Here is a 24547-nt window from a genome sequence, read left to right on the forward strand (position 1 = left end):
ACGCACAGAAGGAAGATGGCCAGGTGGCAACGGAGGCAGGCACTGGAGGGCGGAGGCTGTGTGAGAGCCAGGTGTCAGGGCTACTCCCATTTCACTGACATGGAGGCTGAGGCACGGCGTGGCTGAGCACCTTGTCTCCGAGCCCCTGGCCGGGGGCTGTGTTCAAAGGCAGACGCCGCACCTGTTGGAGCAAGAGGTGAAGACTTTTTAAAAGCGCTTCATGCTCCAAAAAGTTACTGGGGAGAAAGTGGGAAGGAGACGTCACATGCATCGTTATTTGTGTTTCCCACGTGCATACCTAGCCTTGAGGTTGAGGGGTGGTGATGGGGAGGGGTCACGTGAGTGGGAACCGAAGGGAAGGGGGGGGGAGATCTGACCCGAGTGCTCACCCCAGCCATCCCTGCTCCTTCTCCAGCTTGCATTTTCTTTAAAATAAAAGAATTTTTTTTAACATTTGCTTATTTTCAGAGAGAGTGACAGAACGTGAGCGGGGGAGGGAGACACAGAATCCGAAGCAGGTTCCAGGCTCTGAGCTGTCAGCATAAAGCCCGATGTGGGGTTTGGAGCCATGAGATCATGACCAGAGCCGAAGTCAGATGCTTAACCGACTGAGCCACCCAGGTGCCCCGCGTTTTCTTTCTTTTTTTTTTTGTTTTTTGTTTTTGTTTTTCCTTTTACATTTATTTAGTTCTGAGAGATAGAGACAGAGCACAAGTGGGGGGAGGGGCAGAGAGAGAGGAAGACCTAGAATCCGAAACAGGCTCCAGGCTCCGAGCTGTCAGCACAGAGCCCGACGCGGGGCTCGAACTCACAGACTGTGAGATTATGACCTAAACTGAAGTCGGACGCTTAATCGACTGAGCCCCCCACCAGGCGCCCCGCATTTTCTTTCTTTAGTGAAAATTCATTCCTCAACAGAAAACAGCTCCCAACATCTAACAGGGTAGAGCAAAGCAACACAGGAGCCACTCATTATGGGATTTTTAAAAGGACACAAACTTCCATTTTTCCTGCATTAAAATGGCAGCGTGTGCGATCCCACAGCTCTGGTTATATGCCAACAACACTGCAACTCGGATGAGAAGAGTATAGTTTTTTTTTTTTCCATTTAATTCAAAATTGATTCTTGCTGCCCCATAAAATATATATTTATTCGGTGGTGCCTAGGTTCTAAAAGATTGTATTGCAATGAGTCAGAGCTCCTTCTCATTTTATTTGAATCCTATTTCAGGGCATTTTTCCTAAGAATCAGGACTGACTGGAAAGGTTCTCGAAATGAGGATTTTTAAAGCACCCTGCTCTCTACTTTCAGAGATCATTACTGAAAAACGTCTTCTTGTTCCTCCTTGAAACTGGCATTTTTTTTTTTTCCTTGACGTTCGTTGCAGGCAGTGGAGACCAAACGCTCTAACAAAGACCCCTTCCCTGGCTATAGCATGTCTTCTCCTTTGTCTGGGGGCTTTAGGAAAAACCATGCACCCCTCAGATCAGGCATCCATTCTGGGAGACATGTATGGCTTAGGAAGTTGAGTCCTTATTGGTGAATAAATCTTAATCCGGTTTGTTGGCTAATTACGCTCGAGGGAAGCTAGTTTTGCAGGGCGCCTAGCAGGAAGGATTAAGCCTCCTGTCTCCGGTGGCACAGGGTTAAGCTCTGGGTTTGTAATGATTGAGTAATGAGACCCGGCTCTCTGTGGACCCCTGGCATCCATTGATCAGGTTTCCCTTCTGGGGAGACAATGCCAGAAGTGGGCCCAGCAGTTAATTATGGGAAAGGTCAGAGGTCACGCAAAACCAACACAAATCTATATACGTTTTCATTCCTAACTGCACACAATGACCGTGGCTCAGCCGGAGGGTGGGAAGGCCCTCCCCACTGCCCAGTTCGAGATCCAAGATGACCATGGGGTTCGAGCTGCTTGCTGACCGCCCCCCCGTGGCCGGCATAGATTCAGGCCACCACACTTTTGCTCATGCTGTTCCCTAGCCTGGGGCTCCTTCCTGTTCATAGGACACCTACGAGCCCCAGCGTCATCTCCCTCTTGAAACCTCGACTGATCCCCTGGCGGACAGGGCTCCTCCCCCCTTCTGGGCCCCAGAGCCCCGTGCATGGAGTCTACCACGGCTCTTGTTCGCTATGTATCTGTCCTTTGGGGCTGTGAGTTCCTTGGGGCACGAGCTGTGTTCTGTTCAGCGTAAGCCTCAGCACTAGCAGAGCCCTGCTCGACAAAAGTCTGCTCAACACAGAACAAATGAGCAATCGTCCCGAGCGTAGCTTCCGTTCACCGACCCCCACAACGTGTGGACGGTAGGCAGGCCCTTCACGTATGCCCCCTCGGAGAGGTACGTCCCAACATCTTTGTTTTGTAGCAGGGGAAACCAAGACTCAGAGAAGTTGCCTCCCCTGCCCAAGATCACACAGCTGCTACAAGTGGAACCAGAACACGAGCGAGGCCACTTGACCTCAAAGTTAATGCCGTCCACGTCACGAAGGACCACGTGTCATAAGATTCCGTTTACATGAAGTCTCCAGAAAAGGCAAATCTATCGAGACAGAGAGTAGATGAGTGGTTTTCTTGGGCTGGAGGGCTGGGGAGTGACGGCTAAGAGGTGCAGCGTTTCTTTTTGGGGTGATAAAAAGGTCCTGTAGTTGACTGTGGCAATGGGTACACAATTCTGTAAGTGTACCAAAAGGCAACGAACTGTAGGTACACCTTAAAGGCATGGTGTGTGAATTATATCTCAATAAAGTTGTTTACAGTTAAAAAATTTTTTTAACATTTATTCATTTTCTGAGAGAGAGAGAGAGAGAGACAGAGTGCAAGTGGGGGAAGGGCAGAGAGAGAGGGAGACACAGAATCCGAAGCAGGCTCCAGGCTCCGAGCTGTCGGCACAGAGCCTGACGTGGGGCTTAAACCCATGAACTGTGAAATCACGACCTGAACCGAAGTCGGATGCTTAACGGGCTGAGCCGCCCAGGCACCCCTGTTTACAATTTTTAAAACATTAATGCCGTCACCGCTGTCATCTGTTGTGCTGGCTGGGTCACTGGGGCTCTGCCTGGACACAGGAAAACCAGAAGGATGTTGTCCCGAACCAGCCTCAAATACCACCTGCCCGGTGTGGGCTCACAGCGGGTGTGTGGCTCCCAAGCCCCAGGAGGAATTTTCCTACCAAACCAAAGGACAAGGGGCAGTGGATTATTCCCCTTCTCCCCACCAAACACCCTGAACCCTTCGCCGGGGGCTCTTCCCAGGCTCTGGCATCCAGCCTAAAGGATACCGAACCTGGTCAAGGGAAAGCTGACCTGTTGGAATGTTCGAGATGGAAGTGACGAGGGGCCCCGGGCAGCCAGCTCAGAGTTGAGGCGCCCGTCGGTCCCCTCTGCCAAGTAGAGGCACGGTCATTCTCCTGTCCCCTTAGCAAAAGGCAGAGGAGAAGCCCTAAATCCTGCTAAACTGCGGGCGCTGAGGGACTGCTATGCGGGCCCAGCCACCTCTGAACTCAACAGGATGACAGTCAGAAACACGGAGCTGCCAGAAAGCCCGAGCCGCCCCTCAGAATGGGTAAGCCGGCACCCCGGAGCCCCTCTGATGCCCACTGGACTTTATAAAGGGCTAGCCGAGCCCACAGAGGGGAACTCAAGAGCTAATCTTATCAGCAAGTCAGGGGCGGACAGCACCTTGAACTCAAGACTCCAACCTCAGAGGCTCGGGCAGGGGGCAGCCCGCGCTGGCCTGGGGCAGTTCGTTTTCCTTCTTTCTCTCCAAATCCCCGGTGGGGTTTCTCTCCAACACAAACAGCAGCAGCAGTGGCAACTCCACACCAAACACCATCTTAATGGCAAGTGGCTCACCCCTCACTAGAGCCCAAGCAGGAAGGCTTAATTAGCTTCCCTCATCACAGACAAAGAAACTGAGGCTCAGAGGGCTTAGGCGACTCGCCTACTACCACCCGCTAGTAAGGGGCAAAGCCAGTGCTGGAACTCAGGCGGGCCGGTTCCAGACTCTGCCCCCCTAACCTTACCACGACCGTCTGGAGAAACTCTCGGTCTCAGTGACCGAGGAAGTCAGGGCCCACGGTCCTTACCGAGGATCAAGGCACCTCCCCGCCTCCTCCTCTCCCTACCAATGCCTTCCCCAGGCTGGCGCCTCACCCTCAGCCCGGACCCTGGCCACAAGTCGCTGCCAGCCTGACAAGGGACGACGGCCCAGACACAGATGAACCTGTCTCATATGAGGAGAGCCTCCCCCACCAGCACAGCGGCCAGGCCCGGGCCTGTCCCCAGGGCTGCCAGTGGGAAGGGACAGGGGACTGACAGTCCAGCCCAAGCCCATCGGCCAGCCCCAGAGACTAAGCCAACATTAGGTGCCACCGTGGCAAGGGGCACCCTGAAGAAGGAGCTGCCCGCTACAGGGGTCCGAAGGGACCTGGGCTCGCCTAGCTCTGGCCCTAAACTTTGCAGTCAGCCCACTAGGGCCCAAGAGGGCCACAGACCTGCCCAAGGTCACCCAGGGCCGGCATCCAGTTCTCCATGGACCCATGCCTGGCTCCACTCCCCTTGACACAAGGGGCAGGACACCCACACGGAAGGATGGCCACTCCCAGAGAAAGTACATTCTGGAGCCTGGAGGAGAGTAGGGAGTGATCGATACCGGCGGCCAGAGTCCAAGCAGGCTGACTGGGGTTTTAAACTCTGTCCTCCCAGGGCTACAGCCCCGGCCCATCTGGAGGACCCCCCCGGAGTCCCTCCGAGGCCCCGTGACCTTGCCCGCGCACACACGAGCCCTCTGGCCCTCTTTGTCTCAAGGCCTTGGGGAAAGGCCATCATCCATTTCAGTAGCATCCAAAGGCCGACAGGCCCGCAGTTTATTTTCTTAGAAATAATGGTTTTTTCTGGTTAGCATTCCTCAGATGGAAAAACAAATACAGCCACTGTAATAAGAAGCGGCCAAGAGGAGGAGAGAGAGCCCAGAGGAAGGGGCAGAGAGGGGCTGCTGCCTGAGGGTGGGGGGCTGGGGCTCTGGGGGCGGGGGCAGAGACCCTAGAACCCTAGGAGAAATGGGGATTTAGAGGAAAAAGAAAGCACGAGGCACAGGCCCTGGGCTGCCTTCGACACACTCTCAGCCACAGCACAGAGGCCCTTACCTCTGCTCAAATGCTCTTCTGGGAGGCAGGTGCCACTGGTCTGACTGGTTGGATAAGGAACGAGGCCTCCGGAAGGTTAAGTCACTCACTGGACTTACTGAGTCAGCCGAGACCAAAAAAGGCCTCTGCATCCACATGCTACGGATGCCTTCCTGGACCGTCAGAGCTGGAAGGAACGTCTGCGTTCCTAACTTAGCCTGCATAAACGCTTCTCCAAGGGAGCCTCTCTAAGTTCTTCCCTCCCGAGGCGGAGATCCACACTGTCTCTTCTTTACCCCCCGAGTCAGGTCTGTATTTCCACTGCTGCCCTCCCCACACCCTGTTATGTTCCCGTCTTTCCCAGTCTGTCTCTCCCACTGACCAGTGAGGCCAGGAAAAAAACGTGTCCTGGCCCCAACACCAAGCCTGGCACAGAGTAGGCGCTCAGTGAACATTCTCAGTTGCAAACTGAATCCGGTCCAGCGGACACATTTTACAGATGGGCCAACTGAGGCTCACGGGGGCCAACTTGCCTCCAGTGCCTAAAGGCCAATGGTATGACATTGTCACTTTTCCTTCTCAACATGGATATGGGGCTCCGGCAAGCCTCAGGTCTGAGGCAGAGCTGGGACCGGTTGCAAAAGCAAGGCCGTCTAATTGCTAGCTGACTTGGAATTTTAAGCAACTTGGAATTTTAAGTCACATCTGACTTCTTCCTGCCTGCTGGTCTGCTGGACTAGAGCACTTTCATGTTCAGTGGGGCACACGTTAGCATGCATAATTGCACGTTTTAAGACTTGAAGAAGAATTTCCCCTCCCCAAGCCTGCCCCCGCCCCCAGCCCACCTCCTACTGCCTTTCCTGGCCTCCCAAAAAGCAGAATTTTACCTGCAGTTCCAATAAAATGTGCAATAATGATCGATGAAAATGATTTAATAAGGTCATAGGCATTATTCCCTAAGGAGGCCAATTGGTTTTAAGATTTCTTTTTTTTTTTTTTGCTGATGTTAAACTAAACGGATTGCCGGGTGTGTTATTAGGAGTTTTCTTAAAACACTTAATAGCATGCCCTGTAATCTACCTGACTTCAGTGACTGACAAGTGGACCCTGGGGACATAAAATTCAGGAAATGGCTATTTATATTCATTACATACATGCTCATTTTGTGATCTCTGATGCCTATAGGGTTGTCGTCTTTTTTTTTCCTTCTCACACACAAAAAGGGGGAAAATAATAATACATTTGATTTTCTGTGGCCCAAACAAAAAGTTATTTCCCCTAAGAGTTTTAATTATAGCATTCTGGAAAAGGCCCGAGTTGGAACTTGCAAGTGGAATAAACGACTTGAATAAATAGTCTAAAAATTAAGTACCCATAGAAGGGGTGATGTGCACTGTTGGTCGAGACTAAACAGTGATTATCAAGAGGGTCTTAGTTATTTAAACAAGCCATTTGAGGGCGGTTTGCTCCTCGTTTGGGGTCTGGTCCTGATTATAAACGAGAGCTTTTAATTAAGATTAGTAAGACCCAATTCAAGCTATAATTTGGTCCTTTTCCTTAGCAAATGTCTATGAAAACAAAGCAATTAAGGTTAAATGAGTTGAAGCATTTAAAAGGGATGAAATGCCCCCTCCTCGCCCCTGGCCTGCCCCCTCAGCAGAACAAGCATAAACAGGCCCAACTAATTCAGACCAGGAGGCCAGTGCACAGGGGTCTGGTGAGCTGGGGAATGTGTGGGCTTAGCTAAATGAAAAGAGGCAGGGGAAGTAGAACGTGCAAAGGCCCTGGGGTAGGAAGGAGCTGGCAAGCGTGAGAAGTAAAAAAGTGAGTGATGCTGGGATGCGGTTGGGAAGGGAAGGGTTGAGAGGGACAGCAGCTCAAGGCGAAGGGCTGAGTGCTTTCTCTCAGCTCTATGGATGGGTGGTGGGCTCAAGACCCTCGCATCCACAGAGCCTTGCTCAGATGAGCTGGTGGCAGCAAAGGGGGGATGTGAACATAAGAAAAGGTCTCCACAGCCTCCTCTAGCTAAGGAGTTCTTTCTGCTTTGTTCAGACAGGCTGCTAGGGGCCTGGCCTGCAACTGGGACCCCGTGGCTGACTCGGATTGGATCCAGGCCCTGCCACTTCTCAGCTGGGTGGCCTGCTAGAGACTGACCTCCCAGGGGCCATTTTCCCCAACCTTACTCCGTCTAGACTAGCCTCTTCCCTTCTCAGTCCGCGGCTTCCTCACCTGTAAAACTCTCAGAGCGTGGAAGCTCTGGGAGGCCTTTCCTGGTATCCCTGGGATTTATAATGGTTACTTGTTGTCCACTGGCTCTGGACCCAGCCCCGAATGAAGTCATCTGGGTCATTGCAACCCAGTGTCACAGGTGCTCTGCAGGGGGGATGCTCACAGGTGACATGGGCAGCCGGGAAGACTTCCCGGAGGAGGTGACTGCTAGAACTCATCTACCCACCCTTTTACTCAGCAGACGCCTTCCAAGCCCTGTGCCAGGCCCGGCACCGGCTTCCAGGGAACGGAGCAGAACAGGTCACGGACACTGCCCTTGTGGAGCCCACATCCCAGGAGGAGACACGGGGAAACATAAATTCAGGGTGACGCGGGCCAAAACTGAGGTGTGTATGGGCCTGGAGAGGGTAACAGAGACAGCTGGTCTTCTGCAAAACACGGGGGCTACCCTGGATGCCCGTTCCGGTCCCTTCCAACCGGGCACATCCGTGAGTGTGCCTCAAGTTACCTGAGGTTCTGTAAAGACGCAAATCATCCAGAAAACACAGATTTATCCTCAGCCTCGCCCAGAGCCCTTCTGAACCACCTGAGGCACCTCAGCCTGGCCTGGGCAAGCCCCCCTGCCAGGGTTCAGCTGACCACACAGGGCTTCACGGTTGCTCTCTGGCATTGGCTGCAACACGGACGAGCCTGGGGAAGCCCGGTCATCGTCACACGCGCACTGACCACGTGGCAAGACGGCCCCGGAAGTGCGGTTTGTCGAAGGGGTTTCCATAACCAGCAGCAGCTTCAGGGTGAAGCGGTTAAGGGCGTAAGGGGCTCAGTCGGCCCCACACAGGGCTCCCCACAACCTGGGTCCATTTCCCTCGAAGAACTAGTGAGAACGTGGCACGCTTTGCCGAGAATCTGCCCTCTTGCTCATCACCGTAAACAACAAAGTCCACCAGATCCATAGGAGAGGGTACCGATCGCCCTAAGGCTCCATCGCCAACCTCCGCGCAGCCCCATATCCGCTCAGGACCCGAGACGAAGGGGTCCAGGGAGAGGAACAGGTTTTATCTAAAGTGGAAACGGCCGTCTGGAGGGGACCATGACTGATTACCGATGTCTGCTGTGGCAGAATGTGGTGGCCTCTTCGCCATCCCTGCGGTCGGTTTAGTGGAACAAAGGAGAGCTTTCTGTCACTTGTAATTTTCACTGCACATTCTCGGTGAATGGTCATCTGCGAATGGCACGTGTGTCTCTATATGTCTTTGAGGATATGGAGGCATGCGTGTGGTGTATCTGAACAGCCTGTGAGCCAGAATACCCCATTTCCCAGCCACGTCAGATCCTGGGGGCTGGCGGAAAGAGACAAAGTTTCACTCCTTTCCGTATATCAGACAACATGATGATCGGCGACGAGCGACAACATCGTCAGCGTGATGATGGTCAATATCATCACCAACATGGCCATCACCACCACTGTCATTATTACCAGCACTGTCACCAACACAGGCACTGTCACCATCATCATCCTCAACATCACCATCACAGGAACAGCAGGTACGGCTCACCTGGTGTGCCTTTTGTACCAGGCCACGTCCAAATGCTCTGTGGACATTAACTCATCTCATTCGCACACGATCTCTCTGAAGCAGACACTATCCTTACCTCTACTATATACACAAACAAAGGGAGTCTCACCGAGGCTACCCAGGCAGGATCTGGACCCGAGAAGCGTGGCTCCAGGGTCTAGGCTTCAACCACTGTGCCCAACTGAATATTGACCGTTGATTCCCTCTTCTCAGAGCAGAGAGTCGCGGGTGGCAATAACCCCTTGCAGAACGCATTGAGAGAAATGGGCCCACCAAACCTGGACCCTGGTCCCAGCTCAGGCACGACCCCTGCCTCCTCGGGCCTCCATTTTCCCATCTGTAAATCGAGGAAGTGAACGAACATCTGGATGAGCTCCAAGCTCCCTCAGGCCACCACTGCATGTGACCTGCCGGCCCCCTCCCCTCCCCGCCAGATTCCAAAGCCTCCAGAAGTCCGCATGGTCCCTCCTGGGGAAGCTGGTGGGCCAGCTGAGGGCCCCTGGGGGAACACTCCAGCAGGCTCCGTCAACCCTGGCTGATGACTCTCCTCAGGATGAGAAAACCTCAGTGCAAGGGGCACAGCGTCCACTCAGGTCCCCAGAGCCCCTGCCAGCACTCGCTCCCAGAGGTCTGGGGACTGAGCAGCCAAATGGCAATCCTCTCCTGGCAGCTCAACAGGTACCGATTTACCACCCGTGTGACCCTGTTCATTAAGAACTTCCACCGATCTAGGCACGCCTGGCTGTTAGCAGGGTCGTGAGTTCAAGCCCCGCGTTGGGCACGGAGCCTACTTAAAATAACAAGAAACCAAGCAGACAGAATTTCCCCTTGATATGTAATTTCAGCTCATGCGGCCCAACCCAGATCAAAAGCTCCTTGAGGGGAGGGGCAAGATTGCACTATAATTAACACCCCCGAGGCAGGCAGCACGGAACCATTTTCACAAGTCTCCACCATTCAAGATGTCATTAAATGAGCCAGCTCACACCGCCTCTCACAGCCGGAACCGCTGAAAGGCGTTGAAGACAGATGATGGCGATGGTGACAAGGACAGTGATGGCACCGTCATCTGCGTCCCGAGCACATGCTGTGTAGTGAGCGTCTGCCGTGAGCCAGGCAGTGTGACCGGCCCCCGGTGCCCTACACCGCATGTCGTTCGATCCTCAGGACAGCCTACGGCGGGGGGTATTTGGGGCCCATATAACCAGAGGGTAAACTAAGGCTCAAGAGGTCAAATGACCACCTAGACTTTCACATCAGCTGCAACGCTCCCATGCAGAGGCCAGGCCCACTCTCGCTCCCCTCCCTCATCAGACAGGGTGGAGGTGATACCATGGCAAAACCGAGTTCCCATGTGGACCCAGCACTCCACGCTTCCCGGCCACCCGCACAGCCCCTCTGTGGGCATACCATTTGATGGGAACTCCAGTCTGGGCGAAAGACAGCCAACTCGGACTAAGCCTTTTCTGCGTCCTGCCAGGCCCTGCCCCAGGAGCTGGGGAGATGGGGACAGACCTGGAAGGCAAACTAGGGGCTCACCGTGAGCCCAAGTGTGACAGCATCAGTGTGGAGGCCCCAGTGCTGAGCCCATGGCCAGCCCTCAGTAAGTGAGCTCATAGTTGGGTGGGAGGACAAGACAATTATAATCCGAAGGCAGAAATGCTATGATGGAGAAAATCCCAGGGGCTTCTGGGGTCAGAGGAGATACACGATGGGGCTGTGTGTGTGTGTGTGTGTGTGTGTGTCTGGGTGTGTGTGTAATTGTGTAGGAGAGCTTCCCAGAGGAGGCAAATCTAAAGCCTGATTAGGAATTGGCCAGGACACAAAGGGTGGAAAAGGAACGCCTCGTAGGGGAAAGACTCAAGCTGGGGCTCAGAAACACGGAACAGCCTGCTGTGTGGATGTGTGCCCAGGACACAGGTGCTATTAAGGGTTTCAGGAGGTGAGGGGCAGAGGCTGGAGAGACAGCCAGGCCCCTGGCGGTTCCAGAAGCACATTTCCAAGCCTCCTCCTTTTTCGTGCTTCCACTGAGTCAGCGGGTCTAACTCCCAAGCTGGGCTCAAGCAAGTGGAGAGCTGAAGCCGGACTCTGAAGGGCTCCAGGGGAACAGGCAGGAGACAAGATGTGGGCCTCGAGGTCGGGGGAGAGCAGGAGGGGGACTGCAGGAGCTGGGCTGGAGGAGGACAGGTCAGGTCAGCGGCTTACGCAAGCAGAGATGGGGGGTTGCCCCCGGCCCTCCCTTGCTAGAGCCCTGGACCCGGAGTGGGGAACGGAGGGTCAGGAAATGGTCACGCAGCGCCCCCACACGTGCCACTTGGAACCTCCAGGCACTGCCGGCAGGGGGGCCGCCCGTGCCACCCGGCTTCTTGCTTGTGACCTGCCCTATCTGCCTCCAGCCTGGCCTCCTTCCAGAGGTCTGTGGGTAGGCGCCAAGCTCCCCCCTCAGGCTTCTGGGCCCCAAGCAAGGCCGGAGGTCTGGCCAAGCCAGGCAGGATCCAGAACGCTGTCAGCTGCCCGGCGCTCAGCCTTAAGCGGACGCCCAACAAGTGAGACGGGTGAACAGTGTGAGCATCCCAAGGAGGCACGGCCACATCGCAGAAAGCTCCCGCAAAGCCTCATACAGAACGGACATCTTACTCTCGCGGGTTGCTTTCCCAACGCGAATCTTCCGCTTTGCGAAAGCAAGCTGGGACGGCTTGGGGACAAGAAAGCGAGATGCTAGGGAGCCGTGGAATGGCAATTAAGAGACCTGGGGCTTAGTACTCGCCGTGCCCTGTGGGACCTGGGGGGCTTGTTTCTCTCTGAGCCTCAGCCTTCCTCATCTGTCAAGTGGGGACAGACAGGGAAGATTTGGATCAAGGGCTCTCATCTGGGTGTGCACGTGGGTCGTGGGGACAGCTGTTTCCAGCTCCCTGATGATGGGTTTCCCCAGAGCCACCCAGTCAGACCCTCCCTGACAGAGGCACCCACGGGTTCCATCCAGTTTGGAGAGTCCTGGCTCCAACGACAGCCAAAGCTGTTCGTGTCTCTCCGACTTTCAGCTTTTTGGGGGAGGCAGTTCCAGTGCCGAGCGGTCAAGCCAGCACTCCGGGTGCAGGGAAGGAAAGGCTGGACAGACAGATGGGCACAGCACACATTTACGTCTTTGCCCAAGCTCTCGTACCTGAGGTAGCCCCCAAAGGCCGAGGCTGGCTGCCACTCAGGTCTTTCAGGGGAGTTACAGGCCACACGGGGTGGTTTTGGTGGTCCTGAAGTTTGGGACCCAGTGGAGGTTACCCCAGGCCTTTACCCGCCCCCCCCCCCATCCAGTCAGGGACTGAAGGACAAATAGATCGTTAGACACTTCACCTCACTTAATACACAGCAAAACAAAAGTTTCAATTCCAGGGTGAGTTAGGTACCCCATGGCTCCAAATTCCTCCCTCCAGGGAGACAGTAGGTTCCCAAGAAGCCCCCAGCCTCCCTCCCAAGGCTGAGTGAGGCCCGTGACGCTGGCACCCGTGGGGTGCGGGTGCTGGAGAATCAGCCCCTGCTGGTGTCCACGGGGGCGGGCATCAGCCACGTATAGTGGCCGTGGCAGCCGCAGGGTCCAGCGGGGAGGGCTGGGCTGGGCTCACCTTCACACTGCCTGCCCTCTCCTTTGTAGCCCGGCTTGCAGAGGCATTTGTAGGACTTGGGCGTGTTCTGGCAGATGGCATCGATGTGGCAGTCATCTGTGCCCTCCGAGCACTCGTCCACGTCGACTGCCCCTGTGGGGGAGGGGGAAACACCTGGTCAAGTGTGGCCGCAGGGGCGGGGGGACAGGGAGCTCCTTCTGCCCCCCACCTTCCACGGATCACAGGGGTAATTAACAGTAATAGCCATCACACGACAGTCTGTGTGACAAGCAGCGACTGGCAGCATTTTGGGGAGAGCTACGAGGCACCATGCTACCTAAAGGCTGGCCCCCATTTATTTTCACAACAATCCCATTAGGTCAATCTATTTCTCCTGCTAGGAATATGACAAAACCGAGGCGCAGGAGCACGGCCAGGAAAGCCTCTCTGTGCGTCTTGCTCTCCCCACAAGCACGGCTCCAGCCCTCCTCCACTCTCCTTATTCTAGAATTTGAAGCCAGAAGGCTCTTGGGAGAATTTGAGTCCATCCTCTTTAGGTTACAGGTGGGGAAACCAAGGCCAGGATAGAGCGATGAACAGAGGCCAAGCCAGGAGGCCCAGGTGGGTGACCTGCCCCCACTCAGCCCCCAGACTGTGAAAATAGATGGCTCTTCACCCAGCTTCTGCCCCCAGGCTGCAGGAGCCGACCGTGGAGCCACGTCCTCAGTGGGGCTGAGCCGGCCTCTCCACGGTTCTGACCTGCCCATCCCCTCTCCCCTCCATCTCAGAAACCAAGGGGCGAACCTGGTTCTCGGATCCCAACTCCTAAACTCAAGTTCAGTCTAGGTTTAAAAAAATTTTTTTTTTTTTTTTTACATTTATTTGTTTTTGAGAGACAGAGCACTGGTCGGGGAGGGATAGAGAGAGAGGGAGACAGAATCCGAAGCAGGCTCCAGGCTCTGAGCCGTCAGCCCAGAGCCCGACGCGGGGCCCAAACTCACAAACCGTGAGATCATGACCTGAGCCGAAGTCAGATGCTTAACTGACTGGGCCACCCAGGTGCCCCAAGTTCAGTCTAGGTTTTGAGGGCTCTCGACACTCCTCGCCTCCCTCCCCAACACACACATACACGCCTTCCGTCTGAAATAGCTGTTGGCCAAAATAACGCAAAATAGATTCTGTGTATCTGTACATACATCCACCCCATTCCTCCCTCCCCACCAGCACAGAGCTCAGACAGGGAAAGGACCCTCGGGACACAGGATAGCACAGCCAGAAGAATCTTAGCTATAATACTGGTTACAGATGAGGAAACTGAGGCCCAGAGAGGTCTGTTGTAGGTCAGTAGCTCATTAGGGGCAGAGACTGGAGTTCAGATCTAGAGCTCTATGTGCTATGTTACTTCCAGCTAGCTATGAATAAAATACAGTTGGATGACAGAAGGACTCAGAAGAGCAGAAAAGGAACTCTCAGCAGCTACCCTGAGGGCAGCCACCCGGGGGCAAGTGTGGCGAAGTCCTGGAGTGACCCCCACCCTTTATGACTCCAGCCTTACCCTAGACTGTCTGGTTCTCAAGACTGTCCACTCTGGATTACTCCCCTGGCTGGCATCGGGTTCTAAGTCTGTGTGTGGGGGGGTGTCTCTAAGAGGGCAAAGCTCCTCTCCTACGTCCCTAAGGCTCCAGCCTCCCCCAGAGGAAGAGAGGCATCAGCCAGAAGCACAACAGAAACACTTCTGTACACATGCACACACACACACACACACACACACACACACACACACACACACAGCTGGTGGTGTCATTTTTCAGGCTCGTAGTGTCTGCTCAGGCCAGCGGCCCATCCTCTGTCGCTGCCCAAAGGAAGGTGGAACGGGAGCTGGGAAGCAGTGGGTGTAGGAGGCCAGGGGCCAGAAGGAACATCAGACCAGCAGAACAGCCCCTTCCTGGGAATGACAACAGAGGGACCCCCATGCAGGGACAGCACAGCCTCAGGGGCAGGAAGCCAGAGGCCAGGGAGGGCCAGTCTGCATCCTTCCAGTGGGGAGGGCTGGGGCCACTTCTGAGTTAGGACCAGTGGGGAAATAGGGCCACGGATGCACATCCCAAGGGTCAGCGCACAGGAATGAGGGGGAGGGAAACTGCCTGCGGTTCTGGGACCCCTTTCGCCCTTGTCGCTAATCTCTGACCTAGGCAGGTATCCTCGTGGGGATGGACGGGGATGAACCTTAGCCGAGGGGCTGGGGGGGGGGGCATTCCCAACACATCTTCCAAACATGTCTTTAGGTGGGGGCTGGGGAGAGGGACCATGTGTTCCCGTGCCAGCAAATACAGACTTCAGGGAGCCCAGCATGGCAGCCTGGGGGTGTCCGGAGATAGCCGAGGAGAGCGAGCAGAGCGGGAGCAGAAGCAGGCAGGATACCCCACCCTACCCCCTAAGGAGAGAGGGAGGAAGCTCCTCTAAAGCGGTGGGTGGAGAGGCTGTCCTTGTAGCTTTGCGGGAGCACCCCTTCCGGGAGACAACCAAGAGAGCGGGAGGGGAAGGAGCGGGCACATGGGAGTTCCCTGCGGAATCCTGGGCCGCCCCTCTGCTGTGTTAGCCTCTGCTGCCTGCCCCCAACCCATGCCCAAAGGCTCTGGATGCTGTTCCCTTCTTCGGTGCCTCCCGCCTCCCTTGCCTGGGCCTCCTCCCTGATGTCCCAAGTCTGGTCTCCCCTCCCTCTGGATCCTATCCATCTCCTTCCCTCTGTGTCAGTCCCTCTGTCCCCCCATCCCTGTCTGTGCGTCTGTCCATCGCTTTCCACACACGTCCATCCTTCCGTCTTTCCCATCTGTCGGTCTTGCTCCCTCCCTCCCCTCCCACCCCTAGTCCTACGTCTCTTTCTCTGCTGTCCCCCGCCTCTACCTCTCCTCCTCTCTCTTCCTCCCCATCCCTCAGCCCGTCCCTTTATCTGTCTTTTTCTTTCCAGCTGCCCATTGCCTCCTCCTTCCTCCCTCGGGTTTCCTCCTTCCCCTCCGGTCTTCTGCTCTCCTCCCTGCTCTAAGCGTCCGTCTTTCTCTGGGATTCTTTCTGGGTCCTTTTGTGTGTTCCCTCTGTGCCTCTCTTTCTGTCGGTCCGTCCCTCTATCCACCACCTCCCCCACCCCCTTTCTCTTTAGGTCGGTCCTCGTCCCCGGCTCACCTCCTCTCCGTCTCCCCTCCGGGCCTCCTCGCTCCCGCGCGCCCCTCTCCCCTGGGTGGGGGGGGCGGGGAGCGCCCGTCGGGCTCCGGGGTCCCCACTCCCTCCCGCCCGCGGTCCGAGGTCCGAGAGCGCCGGGGCTCCCCTCGGCCGGTCGTCGCGCTTTCTTTCTTCCTCCCGCCCTCGCCCTCCCCTCCCCTCCCCTCCCCTCCCCCGGGGCCCCAGCCCACCCCGCCCCTGCTGCGGCCCCCGCCGGGCTCCCGGCGTCCTCCTCCCCCCCTCCCCCCCCCCACCCCGCTCGCCCGGGGCCGCTGGGGCTTCGGGGAGGGGGGCGCCCGGCGTCCGCCCCAGAAGTTACTCTGCAAAGAGGCGGGGCGGGGCGCGGGGCCGCGCGGGCTGCAGCCCTCCCGACGGCGCGGGGCGGGGGCCCACCCGGGACCCCGCCGCCCCGCGCCCGCCGCCCGCCGGCTCCGGGCTTACCTGGGAGCCCGCTGCCCCCCGCCAGCCGCCCGCGCGCGCCCAGGGCGAGCAGCACGCACAAGTGCCAGCGCACGGCCGCCGCGCCCATGCTCGCTGCGAGCCTGGCCGGGCCGGCCGGGCGTGCGGGCGTGCGGGGCGCGGGGACCCCTCCGACCGGCCGCTCGGCGAGCGCTCCTCGCTGCTGGCTCCTCGGCCACCGCTCGGGCTCGCAGCCACCGAGCCGGCGCGGCTGACGAGCTGACAGCCGCGCGCTCATTGGCCCGCGGCCGCCGGGGGCGGGGCTCTGCGTGCGGCCGGCCAATGGGCGCCGGCCGCCGGGCCGCGGGGGGCGGGGGGAGGGGCGGGCGCGGGCGTCGGGGGCGCCCCCTCCGCTCGGGGCGGGCGGCAGGTTGCGGGGTGGGGGCCGGGGCCCGCTCGTGCGGCCGCGGGGCGCGGGGTCGCCGCCGGGCTGGGGCTCGCTCGGAGGCCGCCCCCTCCCGCCGCCCGCCCTGGCCCCCGTCGTCGAGCGCGGCCGCCGCTCCGGGGGCAGCACCCCCACCTCTGCAACACGCACCCTCTAGGGAGAGCGGGGGGTGGGGGTGGGGGGGGTGGGCTGCCAACCGGCCCTCAGGGGTTGAGAAAGGCCCGGCGACATCCATTCGTAGTGAAAGAAATGGGACCGCGCAAAGCAGCATTGCACACTCATCCGTTGGGTGAACGTTTATTGAGCACCTATTGTGTGCCCAGCGCGGGCGATGCAGCGGCGGAGAAGCCAGAAAGGAAGAAATCACGAGGATGCCTTCAAAACAAGTGAACTTTTCACCGCTCGCCACAGGACAGTGGCTCATAAGTGTGCGCGCGGCGTAGGACGGCCGCGGCAGCCGCGTCCAGGAGGGGCGCCCAGAAAGCTCCTTGCCGGACAATGCCACTTTGCGGGCAGTCCCTGTCTGGGCGCAGCCCATCTGCGGGCTGACCTCTTAGCCAGCCAAGTTTGATGCCCTGAGAATTCGGGGCCTGGGGCCTCCGCGGTGACAGACTCCGGCAGGGATGAGCTGGGGGGCAGGAGGAACATCACCGTTTTCCAGCCCACGCCGTGCTCTGGCCTGACCTGGGATCTACACCTGACACTTGTCGGCCTTTGGGCCTCGACAGAGACCCCTGCCCAGGAGTCGCAGCTGGAAATAAATGGCCCCTCTCAGCCCGAGGCAGGACGCTTTAAGGAGAGAAAGTTCGGCAAACCCCAAGGCCCATCTCCTTGACAACCACCAATAGGAGCTCCTTTTTTCTTCTCCTGCTCTCCAGGCCAGACTCAAAGACAAGACTTTCCTCTTTTTGTCCACTCTGCCCGTCTCGTCTGCGCCTAGCTTCCCTCTCCATACCGGCTCCCTTCCCTGCCCCCAACACACACACACACACACACACACACACCTCCCAACACACTGCCCTCAGACATACAGACACGTGCTCTCTTTCTCTCTCTCTCACACACCACACAATCACACGCACCCTCACGGACACACACCCTGCACGCACGCTCACACGGCCTTCTGTAGACAGTCACTGCAGTTCTGGAAATTGAACATGTGTGTCCAGGCACCCTTACTCCCAGTCTGACTTCATGTCACAAATAGCTCACGGCAGTGGCCTGGTGGCTGAGGCAAAGGGGGCCAGGAAGGGTCAGCTGTGGCTGTCCAGGAATGAGAGGGGAAGGCAGTGCTGCTCTCTGCCTCCTCTAAGCCTTAGCCCTGTGACTCCAGACATTTCCTTCTGCGTGGTTGCTCCTGGCTGGTGGCTTAATTTGGGAGACCCCATTATCTTTGCAGGCTTTATTTTGTCCTCCTCCCAACTGTGTGGTTTTGGGTTTCTGGGGGGAGAAAGCTCCCTCAGAAATGCACATGGTCTTGTGCGTCAGTAACGGGGCAAGAAATGTGAGGTTGAGGGCGAGGTCCTTTTGGGGGGCGCTAACTGACCAGAAACAATGTCTTTCAAAGGGCCTGTTCATCAGGGGCCCCTCGCTTCTGGCCAGGTGGCTCCCAAGCTTGATGACAGCAGAGGAATTTTCTTCCGGGCTTTGTCCCCCCCCGCCCCCCGCCGCCCTTCCCCGCAGATCAAGCAGTGAATGGAGGCAGGGCGACAGCTTTTTAGACTGTGATTCCACAACCCTGGGGCAGCTCTCACTCATACCAAGTTCTAGTCCCCAGCCTGACTGGTGGAAGGTGTGCAGATAGAGAAAACATGGTTCTTTCCAGGATGAGATTGTGGTCTGTGCAGAGGAGTCAGGGAGCAGGGGACGGGAGTGGAGAGGAGAGACACTGGTAAGTCCCCACCAATGCACTAGAGGCAGTGGCAGAGAAACGGGTGGTCACTTCTGCTCCTGGGTTGGTCACGGAGGCACCCGAGACCCTAGTGCTGGGCACAAAACAGGAAAAGGATATTTTCCTGATAGTCAGGAGAATGTGCCAGCATCCACTGAAGAAGGCAGGGACCGAGGAGTGAATGCTCTCGAAGTGCCTCGAAACTGTAAAGCATTGCACGTCTGTGATGGTGACACGGTGGAGAGCTGCCCACGGAGACAACAGCAACGGTGGGCGAGGACCAGTTGGCCCGGGTGAGAACACGTATGCCTGGACTCCAGCAAGGGGTATCTCGCAGCTCTTGCAAACTGAGCCACGAGAGTGGAGGTCTAGGGATGAACCCGACAAGTCACTTTGGGAGGGAACACTCCATAGCTCCCTATCACCTTCCAAGCAAGCCCTGAATGCTTTGTGCCGCTAACAAGGCACCCGCAGCAGTCCCAGCCTCGCGGAACCACAGGCGAAGAGGGCCCCACAGACGTCCTGCTGTCACACCCCTGGGCCCTTGCCTGTGTGTCTCCCTCTGCCGGGAGCGCCCTTTATGCCCTTCTTCACAAAGCTCACCCTTCTCCTCTGCCCACACCTCTGCCCCACGCACCTGGGGGCTGCTGTCCTCATCGGAGTCTGGCTCACCTGGGGTTTCACAGCTCCCTCTTCCCAAACTGGGGGTTCCTGAAGGCGGGGTTCACGCCCCATCCGCGTCTGGGGCTGCAGCTCCCCCCTGACGTCTAAGCAAGGATTGGTGAATGAGCGAACAAAGAAACAAGAACGAATGTCACGTAACCGAGAATTCACATTGCTCCAGGGAGCGGACAAAGATTCTTTGGCTGTTTGACGGGGTTTTGGGGAGTGAACCCCGCTGCCTGCTCGCCTGGCCACCCTCATCCCCTCTGCCCTGTGGGGGAAGCTGAGCAGGCTGGCAGGACCGCTGGCCTCCGGGGCCCTTTAGCTCCCCCTGGTGACGCCTCACAGAAGTTTGAGGAAGAGGGGGGGCTTCCTTCCAACACACACACACACACACACACACACACACACACACACACACGCAGCCTCTGCTACCCGGCTGTCCCTGCTGACCCCAGTCCTCAGCAAAAGAATACCTTACTTTAAAAAGAAAACTTCTTCAAGAAGAAGTCTCTTGATTAATAACAGTTGCAAAAGTTCTTTGAGGAAACAAAGTTCTCTGCCGGCATGAAATGTCATTCCATGAGTTTAGAGGCTTTCTTGTCCTTTCCTATTAAAAATGGGGTTTTGTAATAATCCCCCTTATGCCACACACTTCTTTAGACCTTCAAGGAGAATCTCTCTTGCAGTCCTTCCGTGACCCTGGGCCCCGCCAGTTGGGTTTCTTGGCTTGAGCCCTGGCTGTCAAATGGGGGTCTCAGTCCCCAGGACCTTAGTCATCTCCTGCTCACATTCTAGCGACTTCTCTGAGATGACCCACCTGTGTTCGGGCACGCAGCATATCCTGACCTCCTTACTAATTCCTCCCCTGTGATTACAGTCGTTCCCATGTTCTAGTGTCCCTGTGCACCTGAGACATGTGCACACGCACGCTGTTTCATTACATCCTGAGGGGTTGAAACCGCCACCCCTCCCCCCCCCACTAACCACCAGAGAAAACAGAGACTCAGGCCGCTTGTCTGGGACCACAGAGCTAACAAATGGCAGAGGTGGGATCTGAACCGAGGTCTGCCCGACTCTGATGACACTCTTCACCATTACCTGCTAATAAAACTCCCTCAAAGGCTCAAAGGGCACAAGAGTGCTCCTCTCTGGAAGGCACAAGGTTTTCCTCTTTTGGCTTTGCTATTGAGAAAAGTGGTTTCTACATAGTGGCCAGACAGACTGTAACAGTTCATAATTCATGGGGCTGATTTTAGGCACCACCCAACTTTATGTTCCCTCATCTTTCCAACAGGTGCAAAAAGAATTTTTCCCCCCATGTAGATGGCGGTCCCTCGCTTTTGGGAAGGGGCTGTATAGAAGTGAAAGCAAGGGGTCATATGACTCACATACACACTCCATACCCCGTGCAAATGAATCCTAGAGGTGGCCCAGCCCGCACTCATTTGATAGACGAGGAAACTGAGGCCCAGCCTCACAGATCTGCTGCCCCCCTCAGGCACCTCTAACCGCACTGCCCAGGTCAGCTCCCCTTAGGGCTCCCTGCCTCTTCTCCTCACCACCCCCACCAAACCCTGTCAGCTCTGCATTCGTGACCTCTCCTCTCCATCCCTTCAGCCACTGGCTTGTTGAGACAACACCAGCTCTCACGCAAGCGACTCCACAGAGGCTCAAACTCGTCCCTCCGGGCTAGCTGGAGTCAGCTCTCCAAAGGCTGACCTGACCTCTCCACTCTGCTGCCTACAGAACAGAGTCCGCCCAAGACCCCGAGAGACAGGACCCTGTGGACCTGTTCATCCTCAGCCCCCTGCCTGGTAGACTTCCACGCTGCCTCACGCCTCTGGGCCACAGCATGCTTCCTTCCCTCCTCTCTCAATACCCTTCCCAACCCATAGGTCTGTCACATTCAGACTCAATGCTCGGCTCAGATGCCCTGCCCTCAGAGGTGCCCTGTCCTACCCGGGGCTTTGGGGAGTCAATCCAACTGCCCACTTTCTCCTGGCTGTCTCCATCCTCTGTGCCCCACGGGGAAGCTGGACTGGCTAGTTGGACCACTGTCTTCAGGGGCTCAGAATGGGTGGTCTGGGGCCCTTGGGCCCTGCATGATCCCCCATCACGGGCACTCGTTCAGCGTTGAAACCTGAAATTTTTGGTGAATAGATCTGTCTCCTCTTCAGGTCAAGATGAGCAGGTTAGTTAGACTTCCCGGTCACCTAGTATCCTTTCCAGACCCAAGGCCCAGTGGTGGACAGGTGGCTCTGGATGGGCCATTTCTTGTATCCCATGCCCCCAGCCACATAGTTGGTCTAGGCGAGGACTTGTGGCTACGCCAAGCCAATCAGACGCCTTCCCTGGGAGTCTCTACATGGGCTGGTGGATGTGTCTACTCCCTATGTGGTCATGGAGCAGTGAGGATGCGTGTCCAGATAGGCTCTCGTCACTGTGGTTCTGCGATGTGTAGACAGCTGGCCTGAAAGAATGGATCCATCAGTCAGAGAGAAGCAGAAGGGAGAGATGGAGAGGGAGAGAGAAGAGAGAGAGCAGAGAAGGAGAGGGGAGGGGAAAGGAGGGACCTGACAGTGTTTGAGGCCCTGGCTGAGCCCTGCCTTCTGTTCTTAAGACAATTATGTTAGTTCCCATCTCTTGAAGCCATAAGTATCCTGCTTAATGGATGCGTAGGGTTGGGGATATCTCCATGAAATGACACCGTCAATAAATGACCCTTTCCAGGCCTTGTTCTAAACCCTTGATATATATTAATTCATGTCATTCCACAATCACCGGATGAGGTAGGCGCTGTTATCCTCATTTATAGGTATGCAGTGTAGCCCAGAGAAATTGAGTGCCTTGCCCAAGGTCACACAGGAATGAATGAATGAATGAATGAATGAATGGGAAATGTTGCCCTTGGTCGACCCAGCCAGTCAGAGTCAGGATGAGAAGGAGCTGGGGGCTCGTGACACCCTGTCCAGTTCCTGGACCCTCCCTCTGGCCCACAGTCTGAAATGTTCAACGGCGGAGTGGAGGGAAAGAGCAGGGGGTTGGCAGATCAGGACTTGAATCCCCGCTCTGTCGCTTACTTGCTGTGTGGCCTTGGGCGAGCCACGGCACTTCTCTGTGACTCAGTATCTTCCCTGCTAAAAGCAAGAATGCCCACCTCACGGAGAAGGCGTGAGACTCTCCAAGGATCACATTTGTGAAGTGCCAGCCACGGGGTCAGCAGTGAGCCCACGGCGGCCAGGTAGTCTAGTGAGTCAAGGGATATTTACCGAGTACCTCCTTTGTTCCAGACGCTGTTCTGGGTCTTGGGGATACAGCAGTGAGCCGGCCAGGCTGGATCCCTGCCCTCGTGGAGCTCACAGTCTGCTGGAGGGGGGGACAGACCACAAGAAACCAGAAACAAGAAAAGCCTAACAGAGTGACGAGGGCTGCGCAGAGAACTGAGACGGGGTGGTGGGATACAGCCGGAGGTGGGGCGAGGGCCCCACAGCGGGGGTGGGGTGGGGCGGGGCGGGGTGGGCATCGAAGCTCTTTCCCAGGAGCTGATTCTTGCCCCAGGACCCGAATCTCAAAAGGAGCCACGATGCCAAGATGGGAAGTCTGTCTCAGAGAGCCATGGAGTGGACTGGACCTTCAAATTCCCTTTCCACCACAGTGGAGCCTGTTCTGAGTCCCCTGCACCAGGGTGACCCGTGCGGCCAGCAATATTTAAACAGCGTTGTGGGAGGTGCAGGGATGAGCGTGTTCTCACCACACGCTCTGCAAATGCTGATTTGTGCAAGAACACCTTTTACCTAAAATTAACACTTTTCCCAATTTTAGAAGTTACGTCTGCTCAACGTAGGAAAGATCCAGAGAGGATGACAATGAACCTTTTGCTGTATTCCTTCCAGTCTTTTTTCTATGAGCGTATACACTTAAAACATGAAATTAAGGGGCGCCTGGGGGGCTCCATCGGTGAAGCGTCCGACTTCGGCTCAGGTCACCATCTCACAGTTCGTGGGTTTGAGCCCCACGTTGGGTTCTGTGCTGACAGCTCGGAGCCTGGAGCCTGCTTCGGTTTCTGTGTCTCCCTCTCCCTCTGCCCCTCCCCGACTCGTGCTCTGTCTCGCCCTCTCAAAAAGAAACATTAAAACAAAATATTTTTTAATGAAATTAAGATGATGTTATACGTAAAGCATATTTTCTGACCTCCATGTTTGTCTTAAAATTTTCATAAATCCATTTTGTACAGGCATACTTGCCATAGAAGAGAGTGCACCAGTTTAAGTGCATGGTTTGTTGAGTTGAAAACAATTTTTTGTACTAAAATATACGTAACATAAAATTGACCATTTCAACCATTTTTAAGTCTGCAGATCAGTGGCATGAAGTACAATTTACGTACTTGCGTGACCATCACCACCATCCATCTCCAGAATGATTTCATCTTCCCAAACTCTGTCCCCATTAAACACTAACTCCCCTGGGGTGCCCGGGTGGCTCAGCGGGTTAAGCATCCGACCCTTGATTTCAGCTCAGGTCATGATCTCACAAACTGTGAGATCAAGCCCTGCGTCGGGCTCTGTGCTCACCGTGCAGAGCCTGCTTGGGATTCTCTCTCTCTCTCTCTCTCTCTCTCTCTCTGCCTCTCTCTTCCACTCACGCTCGTTCTCTCTCTCTAAAATAAAAATTAAAAGTTAAAAAAAAGAAAGATTTATCTGTGTGGTATTATGATCAGAACTGTATTCCTTTTTAAGGCTGCATGATTTTTTTTTTTTTGTATCTATCACACTTGATTTACCTGTTCATCTGTGGATCGACATTTGGGATGTCGCCACCTTTAGCTACTGTGAGGAATGCTGCTAAGAACATGGGTGTGAAGCCCTGTTTTCAGTAATTTGGGGGAAATACCTAGTTGTGGAATTGCTGGATCGTACGGGAATTCTATGTTTAATTTTGAGAAACTGTTCTTCGGTTCCAAAGACGCTGCACCATTCAGTGGGTTTTGATGAATGCACAGAGCTGCGTAATTTCCATCACAATCAAAATAAAGAACATTTACCACACCCCCCAAATCTCCACCTGCCTTTCCCATCAATTGCCCTAACTCCCCGGACTCGGGCAACAACTAGTCTGGTGCCCTTGACTATGGATTAGTTTTGCCTGTTCTAAAACTTCATGAAAATGGACTCCTGCCCAATGAGGTAGTCTCTTGCCTGCTTTCTTTTGCTCAGCATGCTTTTTGCGTTTCATTCCGCACATACAGCTTTGCAAACTGTTTTCTCTCATTTCATTCAGGACCATAAGCATTAAATCCTCTTTTAAAATATAATTTAAGGGGCACCTAGGTGGCTCAATCTGTTAAGCGTCTGACTTTGGCTCAGGTCATGGTCTCGCGGTTCATGGGTTCGAGCCCCGC

The 24547-nt window shown here is 55.8% G+C and overlaps 1 protein-coding gene across 2 annotated transcripts in view; it reads right to left on the minus strand.

Moving 5' to 3' along the window:
- SCUBE1 (signal peptide, CUB domain and EGF like domain containing 1) overlaps window positions 1–16274 on the minus strand; it is a 131315-nt gene extending 115041 nt beyond the window's left edge. For both annotated transcript variants that reach the window (XM_042993465.1, XM_042993464.1), the window contains exons 1-2: window positions 16187–16274; window positions 12551–12682 (exon numbers count right to left, since the gene is read on the minus strand). In XM_042993465.1, the coding sequence (XP_042849399.1) occupies window positions 12551–12682; window positions 16187–16274 (220 nt within the window). The remainder of the gene's footprint in view (window positions 1–12550; window positions 12683–16186) is intronic.
- Window positions 16275–24547: the final 8273 nt, after the last annotated feature.

Source organism: Panthera tigris, chromosome B4, assembly GCF_018350195.1.
Source record: "Panthera tigris isolate Pti1 chromosome B4, P.tigris_Pti1_mat1.1, whole genome shotgun sequence".
Taxonomy (NCBI): domain Eukaryota; kingdom Metazoa; phylum Chordata; class Mammalia; order Carnivora; family Felidae; genus Panthera; species Panthera tigris.